The sequence below is a fragment of the Puma concolor genome, chromosome D4 (assembly GCF_028749965.1).
Source record: "Puma concolor isolate L17-30 chromosome D4, mPumCon1.1.hap2, whole genome shotgun sequence".
Lineage (NCBI taxonomy): Eukaryota > Metazoa > Chordata > Mammalia > Carnivora > Felidae > Puma > Puma concolor.
Window position 1 is genome coordinate 94,933,968 of NC_141679.1, and position 12,920 is coordinate 94,946,887.

Below are 12,920 nucleotides of genomic sequence, written 5' to 3' on the forward strand. Positions count from 1 at the left end.
TGCCTCCTACAGCCTTGCTGCAGGCTCCTGTGGGTCAGGTGGCTTTCCAAGCCACACAGGAGGCGAGATCCCTGAGGTTCCGCCCGCTCCTCGTCCCCTCCCAGGCGCTTGGCCTTAAAAACGGCTCTGGTCCAGCCAGAGTACCAGACCCCAGAGAGCAAGCCCAAAGTGCTCCTCCCCCTACAGCTCCCACTGTGTCAGCCCAGAGACCAGAAGTGCTCACGGGGGTCCCTCTTCCCCCAAGGGGGTGGCTGGGAGGGGAAGCAGGGCAGGCGGGGCTACGGGAGCGAACGCCTGGACCGCCAGACAGCAACGTGTGGGGGTGCCACGCAGGACCACCCCATACCCAGGCACAGATGTCCTGGCTGGGCTCCCGCTGTACCTTCCTCCTCGCTGCCAGGGCCTCGATGGAGCCCCACAGACCCCACCCCTGCTCCCTGCTTCTTTGGCCAAGGACCACACAGGGAAGGCAGAGGAGGCCTTGTCCAGTGGTATTTATTGAATCCATCATTAGAGGCAAGAAAAAACTTGCCATTCATCACAAACGGGGCGAGTTGAGGTCTGCAGTTGGGGGGTGTGGGCTGGGAAGGGCTGGAAGTCCCACAGAGGACAGGCAGCCAACCTAGCCCTTCACACATGCACCAGACACCTGCTGGCATGGTGTCCAGCGGGACCCTGTCCATCCTCCACAGGCAGTGCCCCCACACCAGGGCTGCAGAGTGAGACTCGGCCTCGAGGGAAGCAGGAGACCCCGGCGCCCTAGGCTCAGGCCAACCCCAGGAAGGGAGGGTGGGATATGGCAGGGCAGAGCCCAACAGGGCAGCGAGAGGTGGGGGGGTGCAGAGTGAGGGCGGGCTTCTGGGCACTGCCCGGCTCCCAGGGCTCAGCCTTGGCCATCCTGGCAGGGCTGGGGTCAGAAATAGAGGGCTGGCTCACTTCGGAAGTCTGAGAGGTCGTTCTGACTGGCAGGGGTGAGCTGAGAGAGAGGGACAGAGAGGGAGCCAATGGGACTCATCCAGGCATTAGAGACACCCCCCACCCCAGGCCTTGGGTGTTGGCCCTCCCAGCCGCACCCCTGCTCACCATGACCTCCTTGGGTGTGGGCTCCACCTCACTCGGAGCCTGCTCCAGCGTCTGTTCCTGCCATTTATTGAAGGCCACAGAGTGTTTTGGAGTGTAGCCGGACAAGCCTGTGGGCCAAGAGGCACATGTGTGGACGTGTGGCCCAGCTACCCACTGGGCCGCCCATTCCCACACGTGAGCACTCACCTGAGCTGCCGTCCGGCAGGTGAGGGCTCTCGGGCCCCACGCTGTTCACAAAAGTGGCTCGGGGCAGGAACAGCGAGAAGGGCTTCTCCACCACCCCATCTGAGCTGGACTCCTCCTCCTCCTCTTCCTCCTCCCCGTCCTCCTCCTGGGCCTCAGCCTCCTCCTCCTGTACCAGCGAGCTCTCAGGAGGGTACTCAAATGTGGTCTGCAGGCGCTTGTCATTGAAGGAGATCTTCATCTAAGGACAGGAGGTACATCAGCAGGGCTCTGCTGCCTGGCTACCAGGGGTTACTCCAGCCAGGCTGAGCCGGGCACAGTGACCCTGGAGGCACGGTAGAGGTTGGCGGCCCCAGGCAGGTAGCAGAACATGCCATCAACCCTTCAGAACTGAAAGGTGGGGGGGCTGCCCCTCATCGGAGACCACTCCTTTACCGGCACCCTGCTGGCCCGGGCCACAAGGACCCCAGGAAGGTTGTTCTGGCTGCCCATGCAACCCAGGGCCGGTGTGTCCAAACACCTGCCTCCCAGACCCCACCCATCCCCTTCTCCCCCCAGGCCCAGGGTCACATCACCTCGGGTAACCAACCCTGCCCAGGGACCAGACCTTAGCCAGCACCAGGAGCCCAAAGTCTCAGTGTCTCTAGAAACTTCTATGGCAGCTCCTAGGGTTGAAGGGCTGCCTTCGCAGGGGAGCACCAGCCACCTAGAGGCTCTATGGCAGGAGCAGGGTCTAAGTGAGACGGCACTCGGGGGGCCCACCTACTCGGGTGCCCGACCTCCTCAGTCACCAGCAGTGTGTTGTTGGCTGGGGTCTCTCTCCAGGACCGAGTTCACATCCTGGCTTGCTAGGCACCCGAATGACGCTTCCTGCATAGCTCAGCATGGACCAGTGCTGCTGGGCAGGACGGGGCACACACCTAAGGCCAGGCCCCCGGGGCGTCCATGAGGTGACAAAGCAGGGTGGCTGGCATATGCCAAACCCCGGGGGGGTGACACCAAATGCCATCACCCCATTTTACAGACCAAGTCAGAATTAGACCAAAACTGCACCCAAGTGGGGGTCGCGCTGACCCTTTCCTCCCACTTGGGCTGTCCGCTTGGCCCTTGTCTACCCTGCCCACTCTGCAGGCTGCAGAATTTCATGCCTGAGCAAATCCTCTTTTCTCCCAACGGCCTCAGAGTGCAGACGAGGCTGCTGGTGTGGAGAGGAAGCGAGGCGCAAGCAGGATGGCAGATGGACCCTCGCACTCCCTGACCCAGGACTCCACTCCCCACTAAAGCCACAGGCCCACCAGACTTGCTCAGCAGGGTTCGGCCAGGCCCAGCAGGTTGGTAACGAATACGAGGCACCAGCCTGCAGCAGATGGGAGCGGCCCTGCAGGAGCCCGAAACATTAAACTCCTGAGCACAAGACTCCAGCAGCCAGCTCAAGTTCCCCTCCTCCCCTGGAAGGAGCCGGAGGCAGGAGCTGGGCCCCCAGGCAGAGAACCATGGGGCCCAGCGACAGCAGGACATGCAGGGGCCTCACAGGAAAGCTGGACTCGCAGCCTGGGCAGCGGAGGGGGCCCCGGCACTGGCCTCAGGGGGCAATGCCAGGCTGAGCGAGTGTCCCCAAACAAGGGCACATGCTCCAGCCGCCCCCTCCCACAGCCACACGCGCACACACAGCCCCACACAGCCACCGGCACCCCCAGCTCGCGTGCTTTCCATCTCAGTGTGGTTCACACACAGACCTGCTGGGCGAATCTCAGGCGCAGGCCCAGTCAGCTTTGCCCCAGCCAGCGGCACAAACGAACAGTCGGGGACAAGAGCAGATGAGCGCAGATCACCCAAGTCAGGCAAAACCAAGAGATACTTGCTCCAGTGGCTCGAAGGCACACTGTTCCTCAATCTGCCTGGTCCCCACAGCAGGCCCCACCCAACCCTCCAGCTGCCACCCCCGCCCCAAGCCTAGCAAGACAGAGGCCTAACCCAGGGGCCTGCCCCTGACCCAAGGCCCCACAGTGACCAGGGCGTCCAGTCACCCCTGGGTACACAGCATTGTCCCCAACGACCCTGAGCCCTCCAGGCCCATCCCCCACCACCGAAGACACAGGAAGGGCTGGCTGCCAGGGCCCGGCCGGATTAGCGTGCCCTCATTAGTCCACATGACCAGCTCCTAGCAGGGAGACCGAGGGGGCTGGGCTCGCACAGGCACTGAGCCTGGCACAGCCTGGCCGGGCAGGGGCGGGGCGGCGCTCACAGGCCACTGTCTGCGCCCAGCTGGGGCCCAGGGCTTGGGTCACATCCGCCTCCCTTCAGTCTCCACACTCCATGGCCTGGTAGGGCTCACAGGCCTCCTTGCGGGTGCAGGTCTCTGAATCACAAGACACCCTGTGACAAATGCTGCTGGGGAGGGCCAGCCTCCAGACCCCAGGCAGATGGGCCGGGCGTGGCCAGGGGCTGGCACTTGCACGCACCTGGCTCTTGGGGACTTTGCCCTCTGTGCCAAGTGCAGTCGGCAGGTGGGTCCTGGGTCGGCCCACCTTCCAGCTCTCACAGGCCCTTTGTCCCCCTCACCCTGCCCTACCTGTGCACACCCAGCTCGGGTTACCGAAGGGCGTCCACCCTGGACTCTGGTCGGGGAGCTGGGTTCAACCAGTCCCCCTGCTGGGGGTGAGCACCCGCCCTGTCCTCACTCCCTGGCACACGCCTGCCTCCTCCCATCCCCCACTCAGTCTGCGTTCTCGGGGACAACGGGACCACCCCACACAGTCTCTGCCAAAGCTCCCACACTGCTTCCGGATGCCCCAGCCCAAGGCAGACCCTCTGGCGGTGGGGAAGCTGAGTGAAGCAGGGTCCAGGCCTGCCCAGTGGCACCTGGGCTGTAGGAAGAACGTGAAGGGTGGGTGCCTACAGGAAGAGCTGGGGGGGGGGGGGACAGGTAGGAAGCGGGGGAAGGAGGGCAGAGGGGACACAGCCATGACACATCGGTGGTGGCGGGCACAGCATTCCACACCGGCAGGGAAGCAGGTGACTGGGGCAGCCGCACCACAGGTCTGGGGACTGGAGCGGGGCTGAGGGCCAAGCCCCGGCCAACAAGACTGGGGTGTCTGGGTGGCAGTTACTCCCTAAGTGAGGGCAGATGGCCTAGGGTGTCATAGATTGAGCCCTGGGGACACTGACACACTTAGGCTGGGCAGAGAACCAGAGGGTAAGGAGGGGAGGAGGGCAAAGGCGAGGGGAAGGAGCCACCAGAAAAGCAGGAACCTGGCCAGGTGGCACCTCACAAAGGGGAGAGGCCCTGAGCACCAGCCCACCAACCCCGAGGGAGGCAGGTGTGGAGAGCAGCTGGACAGTCCCACTCGGCAGCACAGCCTGGGGGCTGGGGCAGAGGTGAGAGGGGGCATGGTCACGATGCCCCCCAGCAGCCAGTCCCTGCTTGGCCATTAAGGGAGGGACAGATAGGGCATCAGCAATTCTGCCAAGAGACAATCAAGTAGAGACGCCCCCCAATCCCCGGCAGGCCTCCCAGGCACAATGGCAGGCTGGGTGCCCCCACCACCAAGACAGGGCTATAGCCCTCCAAGGCCCAGCAAGGTCACAACACCCTACACGCACCTGCCAGCTCAAGGGCAGGCTGTCCTGACAGTCCCCCTGCAGAGCCATACCTCACCTGCCCCCTGGAAGACCCCAGTACTTCCCAGCACTACCCGGGTCAGCCAGAGGGCCCCAAGGTCCCACTAACCTCCAGTCCACTAAGTCCCTAGTCAGGATGGAGGCAAACTGGACAAGGGCCCAAACCACAAGCTGGCTGGAGTGGTACAGGTGAGGGCGAGGTCCCGCAGCCCAGGGCCTGGAGGGATGGCCGGAGGACCACCAGGGAACGGACGAGACACAGGGGACGGCCCGAGCCAGCGGACTGCCCCGAAGGACCTGGCAGCCCCACACCTCTGTCCCACTCAACAGGAGCTCTGGCTCTTCCTGCCGGGCAGCTGGTGCGGGGGTGGGGCAGTGCCCACAAGGAGGAGTCACCTCCAGTAGTCACGCTGCTCTGGCAGGGCCCTGGTGAGGCCACTCGGCTTGCCAGGCATCATCCATCTGGACCCCCAACTCCCTCAGGCTGGCATGGAGACCAGGCCAGGGCCTGCTTCCTCCCAGCACTTCCTCCCGCCCTTCTCACCCCAACCCTACCACACAGGACCCCCACAGCTCTTTCCCCAGCTGGGGCCAGATGAGCGAGGCTCTAGAAGCAGAAACCAGCACTCAATTCCTGCCCCACAAGCTCCACAACCTCCTGCCACCCTCAGGTTCCCCATCTACAAAGTAGGGAACTGTTATCACCTCCACTTCTTGGGGCCAGAATGGAAAGGTACTGCCTCCTAGAGTGTAGGGTCAAAGGTCAGGAAGCAGGAACGAGGGGGAGGGGTGGTTTAGAGCCTGGAGGTGGGGTTGATGACTGTGTCTAAGGGTAGAAGGGAGGGTGGGAGAGCTGTGGCACTAAAGAGAGGGTGAGTCAAGGTCAGGCAGGCAGGACGGGCCCTCCGGAAGTACGAAGGGAGTTGGGTGTGGATGCCTGTCTCAGCAGATGGAGACGGCAGGAGCACCGATGCCCTCACCCAAGGAGCAGGGTGTGATCACGGAGGAAGACAAGTCCAACTCATGTCAGAGGGAGGAGGAGGTGGCTTATGTGATTGGACGACCAGCAGGCATCGGTGGGGAGGGGGGGTGCTTCCGTGGACATAAGGCACATCACCACCCCCATCGCCCAAGGCAAGTGAGGCCAATGGCGGAAGTAGCTTCAAGGGTGAGCCTGGAGATACCACTGGCCGACACAGAAGCTTGCCAGGCACCATCTCGGTTCCAGGGGAAGACACGTCTGCCCCATGCCTGCTGAGGGGGGTCATGTGGGGCTGGCCTTGGAATTTGCCCCAGGGCCAGACACAGGTGCTGGAATGACCAGGAAGAATCTGAGGAACTTTTTTTTTTTTTTTTTTTTTTTTTGTGCCCAGAGGGTTCCGGGTCGCTGAGCAGCTGGGGACTGAGGCTCCAGCAGGGCTCCTGGTCTTGCACCTGGGTCTCTCTGTCTGAGGCCTGTCCTCCCCCATGAGAGGGAGAGTCTACACTGCTCCTAGCAACACACCCCGGCCCTGGCACACACACAATAGGAGTTCAATAAACACTTGCATGAAGCCTGGTCCTGCTTAGCACCAGGGCAGCCTCCCTTCTGCGGAGCTGAGAGCCCCCCCCCCCCCCCCCCAGCCACTGAATAGCTCCCAGCGCTGTGCCCCTAGGCTGACAGTGGGGTAGGGATCTGACCACACCCAAATCACAGGTCTCCTGCCCCTTCCCACTTCTGTCCTGGCACCTTTGGCCCACGTAGGCCAGGACTCCAGAAGACCACGGCAGGCTACACCCTCAAAGCCAGGCCGGAGTGGAACCAGCAGGCCCAGGACTACTTCCTGCAGCTGGACCCTTGATGAGACAGGTCTGCCCTGCCAATTCCAGACGGAGCCACAAGAACAAAAAAGCAGACACGGCGCTGGCTGGACCGACCCTCCTCGCCAGCCTTGCGAAGTACACCATCAGCAAGCTGTCTTCTCTGGGTCATTAGGGCTCTACTGGAACCCAGACCAGGGATCTCCCCCAGCCCAGCCCCTCCAGGAGCATGCATGGCCACCCAGCCCCAGCTCTCCTCTGGTCCACACAGAAGCCATCCCCCAGCCAGGCCAGTTGTCCTGGGAAGTGGGCACCTGCTACATCCACAGCTCTCTCTCCCCCGCGCCCAGCCAGCACCCCTTCCCCTGTGCTCCCTGCTGACCTTCTTTCTGGAGGAGCCGGCCTTGGTGAGACAGGATTTCTCCAGGGCCAGGTAGCCACCGATCACCTCAATCTCATGCACGGTGGGATAGCGCTTCTTCAGTGAGGTCCCCAGGGCAGCAGGGGTCTCTGACAAGCTGCCTGCCTCCTCCTCCTCCTCCTCCTCAGCCTCCTGTGGCCCGGGCTCCCCGTTGGCCTGCAGGGACCCCGGCTTCCTCTTGGGCACCACGGTGAAGGTGTTGCCACCTCGGTGATGGAGCCCTGATGGGTGCCCAGGCCCGGTGGGGTGCGGGTGATACCAAGGAGGTCCCCCGGCTCCCGAGCAGGGCAGTTTGGCTTGTTGAGGGACCTCATCCTCCGAGTCCACCTCATCAATGAAGGTGACAGGCAACCCTGGCCTCCCAGGCTCCCCACCATCCTTGGCCAAGCTGGAAACCCCGAGGCCCTGGGCAGGCTTAGCTTCTGCAGCGGCTAAGGGACACAGGGGTGGTGAGGGCAGCCTCTGCCGCCTAACAGCCTGGTTCACAAGGGTGGTAGCTGGCCTGGGGCACCCCCCCTCGTCGACCCCCAAGGGGCTCCTCCCTCCAGCAGGCACGCTATCCCTTGCAGGCACCAGCTGGGCTTCGAGCTCCAGGCGTTGGGAGGCCCAGCCAACCTCTCCCTCTGGCAGTCCCCCCACCTGCCTCCCTTCAGGAGGAGGGGCCCCAGAGGCCTTGCGCTTAGGGATGAACATGAAGGAGTTTCGGGAGTTCACACGGAGGCTGGCCAGGGCCCGGGCCTGGAGGTCCCCAGCGGGGATTCGATCCATGTCTGGCTTGGAGGCTGGCCGTATCTCGAAGGAGTCATTGGCGCTGGTGGCCGCGGAGACCCACTGGCGCTGGCTGGGAGTGGCACTGGCAGAGTTGGTGATGGGCAAGGCCAGGGACGCGGCTGGAGTGGCACTGGGGGTCCCGGGGCTGGGGGGCGGGTGGACAGGGGGCTCCCCCGACTCCACCTTTGGCTTCCACTCGCCCGGCCCAGGCGCAGAGCCCGCGAGGCCGTTGGCAGCACCCGCCCGGGACTCGGGGGCCGCAGGCCCGTTGGGGAGCGGGCGAGGGCCAGCGCTGTGGTGCAGGCCCCGAGGGTGGACGGTGAAGGAGTTGCTGCCGGTCTTCTGCAGGAAATCGCTGCGCCGCGTCCCGGGTCCTGTAGCGCGGCCCTCGGGCTCGAAGCGGGCGGCGCGCTCGCCCACGCGCGGGGCGGCGGGGCCGGGAGCGGGCTGTGGGTGCGGCGGCGGGGGGCGGCCGCGTTCCGGACTCCCGCGGCGGAGCGGCGCGGCCGGAGCGTCGAACTTTTGGAGCAGACGGCTGACACGGCCGGGTGGCGGCGGCGCCTCATACACGAGCACCTCGGCTGCGCGGATGCGGGCGGCCGAGCCAGGGCTAGGGTCCGGGCCAGGGTCCGGGCCAGGGCCCGCAGGCTGGAAGCCGGGAGCCGACTCGATGATGAGGATGTTGTCGGCGCGGATGGTGCGCACGCCCGGCACGCGGCGGTACAGCTCCAGCAGCTGCTGCACCGGCCGCGCCCCCGCCGGCCCCTCGCCCCCGCCGCGCCGCGCCCCGCGCCGCCGCTCCGATTCGAGCCGCATGAACGGGTTCTCGCGCAGCGGGCCCAGGCTCTCGGCCAGCACGAGCCGCTCGGCCGCCGGCCCCGAGGGCTCCGCCGCGCCCGCCTCGGCCCCGGCCCCCGCGCCCCCGCCTAGGGCAGCCAGCTTGGCCCGCTTACGCTCCAAGATCTCCCGTTTCCAGGCGGGCATTGCGGCGCGGGGCCCCGGGCCCGGCCGCCCCAGGCCGGCCATGGTGCGGAGCGGGCGCCGGAGCCAGCGCGCGCCGGGAACTGCGGCCGCCGCCCGGCGCCGGCCTTCTCGCCGCAGCCACGCCCCCCGCCCGCCGTCTACGGCGGGGGGCCGGCTCGGACCCGCCCCGCGCCCGGCGGCCCCACCTACGACAGGGGAGAACGGCCGGCCGCGCTGATTGGAGACCGCTCGCCCTGACCTCTCTTTCCCGGGGACTTAGTTGGATAGCGCCGGTCTCCGGAGCCAGTCCCCATTGGGGAAAGGGCCTCTTGGGCACGCCCCCGACCCCTCCCGCCGCTCATTGGCGGCCCCACTTCCGCCTCTGCGCCATTGGTCTGCAGCGACCGGGGGGGCGGAGCCCGGAGGGGGCGGGTCCTGGCGGGCAGTCCCAGCCGGACCCCTGGGCCCAGAGCGGTGGGTGACCTTGGCTGGGCTCGGCCCTTCCTCATCGTGCCAGCACCCAGTCCACCTGTTCCTCGCGCTCAGAGTGCAGTGGGAGAAGGGCCTGTCCAGGACTGGAAAGCTGTTCTCGCTCCCGTGAGTGGTACACGGGCTGTGCACCAGCCTCCTGACTCCATTCAGGGACTGCCCACCTGTGGTCCTCGGTCTTCTGCGGACTTAGTGGGGATGCCAATGCCGGAGATCCACCCAGTGCTGAGGAATTGGTTTCTCGGGAACCCCTAGCTCTTGCCAGCCCCCAGAACTCACCCTATTACTCAGACAATTGGGAGAAGTGCTACTCCGCACTTTGCCATCCAGGGCCCGCCAAGCAGGGACAGGAGTGCAAAGCTGTGAGGAAGCACAAAGCTCCCCGCACACAGCTCTCTAACGCAGAAGGAGCCACAAAAGCCACACTGTGCATTTCACCCTGTTGCCTCCCCACACTACTCCTCTTAACAGCTGCTGAACTTCCCGCATCCCAAGGCTGGAAGGGGTGCCAGTGACCCCAAGAGCACAGCTTCTTTGCCCACATGCCATGAAGAAGCTCACTCCCAGTTGAGGGCTGCACAGCACCCACCACACTCTTTCAGGCCCAGTGGAGCCAAGGGAGAAGGGGAAACGGGGGGGGGCACGGGCGCAGAGATGCTACTAGCCTTCCCCTCCTCTCTCCCAGTAATGGCACTACTGCCTGCTACATCACTCACCTCTCAGGGACAGGGCTCCAAGGACACCTGGGGCTCTGCATAGACCGGGGGCAGGTTTCAACCTGGGTGCCCTTCTCAGCTTCTGGGTCCCGTGGTGGTCTGCACTGACTGACTGACACCTCTCCATTCTGTTGAGCCGAGCAAATAAACTGGATTTCAGCTTTCAGAAGTCAAGTGTCTCCTTCCTCGGCTCTCATCAAATCACCTTTCCAAAGGAAACGAAGCCTTCTCATGCACATCACCTCTACAGCAACAGGATCACTCAGTCCTGAACTACAGAACACAACAGGATACAACAACACATGCGATCTAAAAATAACATTAAAGGGAAAAAAACACTCCCTGGCACTTGGCTGGCTCGGTCAGAGAAGCGTGCGACCTCTTGATCTCAGGGTCGTGAGTTCGAGTCTCACATTGGTTGTAGAGATTATGTAAATAAACTGAAATAAATAAAAGTCCATTCTAATGTTCAGCTTGTATCTGAGTTTGACGCAAATTATGCCAATACTGGGTAGGAAACATTTTTATAGCTGTGGGACACACCAGAACAGTCTCCAACTCAAGCATCTCAATGGTTCAGGCCATGCAGCATCCATTCTAGGCAAAGGGTCACAAAGCTGCTTCACCAGAATAAGACTGCAAATTTGTTCTAGAAAGGGCCGGACAGTAAATATTTTAACCTAGTGGTTCTCACCAGGGTCAGTTTTGTCCCCCAGAAGACTTGTTAATGTATGAAGACACTTTTGGTTGTCACAAGTGAGGCGTGCTACCGGCATCTAGTGAGTAGAGGCCAGGGATGCTGGCCAGGGATGTTGTATTCTACAATGCTCAGAACAGCCCCTCCCCCTGCCCCCCCCCCCCCCAAAGAATGACTTGACCCAAAAGGCCAAGAGTGCCAAGTTTGAGAGACCCTGGACACTGCAGGCCACATTCACTTTCTGTCACATGTTCATGTTTATAATCCTTTGAAAATGGAAAAATTACTCTTAGCTGAAAGATAGTACAAAACCAGACCTCAGGCCATAGTTGGCTGACCCCTGCTCCACAGCAAGGCCTACAAAGACTGCACACCGGCAGGAAGACAAGGTTCTGATGTCACACAAACCATTCAGCAGGTCCTCAACACAGGGCTACCCCATTATATCTTCACCCTGGCTCCCCAGGCAGGAAGCAAAGATTCCCCAAGGGAACACCCCCCCCCCCACACACACACATTGGCTAAAGAAACTCTAGTGCATTCCTGTCTCCCTACAGTCAGCTCTGTAACCAGCTACATCGCACAGCAGGGACCTTCTCAGCATTCATATTGTTTCACCCTCAAGAGGTCAGGCAACCATTGCGCATCTCAGCAAAACATTCTCTTATTTTATTTTTTATCTCAGCAAACGTTCTCATTTGGCACCTTAAACTGAAGACCTCAGGCCAACAAATGTGGGCCAAGACCATTTGCAAGTCTCGATGCCTATGAGCATCAAAGCTGTTCCTCTCTCTGGTCCCTTGAGGGAGGCCTAAATCTGTCTCAGGTGTGCTAACAGTGCTGGCCACAAGGTGGTGGTGGAAAAGTTGTGGACGATGCAATCCGCTGGGATAGGAAGCCAAGCAGCGCTTCATAAGCAAAGTTCTCTCAGGCGACAGATCTCCAAATAGGGTCCCAGTCGTGCTTACTCAACATACTCCTGTCTGCCTGAGCTGGAATGAAGAAGAGGCCATCCTCCCCAGTGGCTCAGGGGAGGAGACACAAGCTGGTTTACACTTTGAGCTCAAGCATCTAAGTCCTGTCCAGATGGAGGGGGCAGTGAGCTCTTAGGTTAGTGTTTCTGGGCAGAGGAAATCCATAAGACCAGCTCTGCAGCCCTTGCACAGGGAGTACTTTCCCAGGATCCATAAACATACGCAGAGCCCATCAGGACATTTTACTGTCAGAGAAATGGCCTGGGGTCCCTCTCAGGATCTCAATTCAGGGTTAGCTATTCAAAGCATGAAATAACAGGAAATACATGTTAAGGATCAAGGCTGCTCTTTTTAGCCCTGCTGAGGGAACAATTTCAGACATGGACTGGTAGAGAGAAAATTGGGCACTCGCCAGGGCAGGAGCTGGCTTTCCTTTCAGACCCAGACTTCTCCTTTGGTACGGTGGAAGTAGGAACTCAGCTTGGGGTCCAGCATGCTAGCCGTCCAGAGTTCACTCCCGCCTGAGGCTAGTTGACCCGACAGGCGCGGATCATGAGCAGCTGCAGGAGAATGAAGACCGGAGACGTGATCAAGCCGAACCAGAGCTCCCGAGTCTGCTCCACTAGCTTCTGGCACAACAACATCTCGAAGACAAACTTGAGGCTAAGAACCGTGAGGACCCAGAAGAGGCGGAGCACTGCCAACCTCTTCTCTCCGTCCTGGAAGAGGCGCACGGACACGATGGTGGTGAAGTAGGTGCTGAGCCCATCAGCGGCGAAAAAGGGCACGAACACGTTCCACCAGGAGAGGCCGGGGGCCAGGCCGTCCACACGCAGTGCCAGCAGCACGGAGAACACCAACAGGGCCAGCAGGTGCACGAAGATCTCGAAGGTGGCGAAGCCCAGCCACTGCACCAGCTCCCGGAGCGAGAAGAGCATCGCGCCGGTTGAGCGCGGGCCGGGGCCCGGCCGAGCGTCCCACCGGCAGGGCTGCGCCTCCTCTCCCCGTGGGCCTCGCCGGCGCCCGCCGCCGGCGCCGCTGCGGCGAGCACGAGGCAGCGAACGGCTCCGCCTGCCCCGGCCCTCGGTCCTGGCGTGTCGCCAATATCTTGGCCGCGGCCCGGGACCCAGCACCGGCCGCTAACGGATACCCGCCCCCCTCGGTCGCCATGCCCTGCCGGGCGCGGTCTAAGGGCGTCACTT

General features: G+C 62.5%; 2 protein-coding genes across 2 annotated transcripts; both read right to left on the reverse strand.

Annotated features, from left to right (window-relative positions):
- Positions 1–477: 477 nt before the first annotated feature.
- TPRN (taperin) lies at positions 478–8,989 on the reverse strand. The gene is made up of 4 exons (XM_086684590.1): positions 7,070–8,989; positions 1,270–1,507; positions 1,084–1,190; positions 478–976 (listed from the first exon to the last, which is right to left on the reverse strand). Exons 1-4 carry the CDS (start codon positions 8,903–8,905, stop codon positions 914–916), a joined length of 2,244 nt encoding a protein of 747 aa, XP_086540716.1. The 5' UTR covers positions 8,906–8,989; the 3' UTR covers positions 478–913.
- A 2,403-nt stretch (positions 8,990–11,392) lies between these two features.
- Positions 11,393–12,918, reverse strand: TMEM203 (transmembrane protein 203). The gene has a single exon (XM_025924163.2). It carries the CDS (start codon positions 12,654–12,656, stop codon positions 12,246–12,248), a length of 411 nt encoding a protein of 136 aa, XP_025779948.1. The 5' UTR covers positions 12,657–12,918; the 3' UTR covers positions 11,393–12,245.
- Between the last annotated feature and the right edge of the window lie 2 nt (positions 12,919–12,920).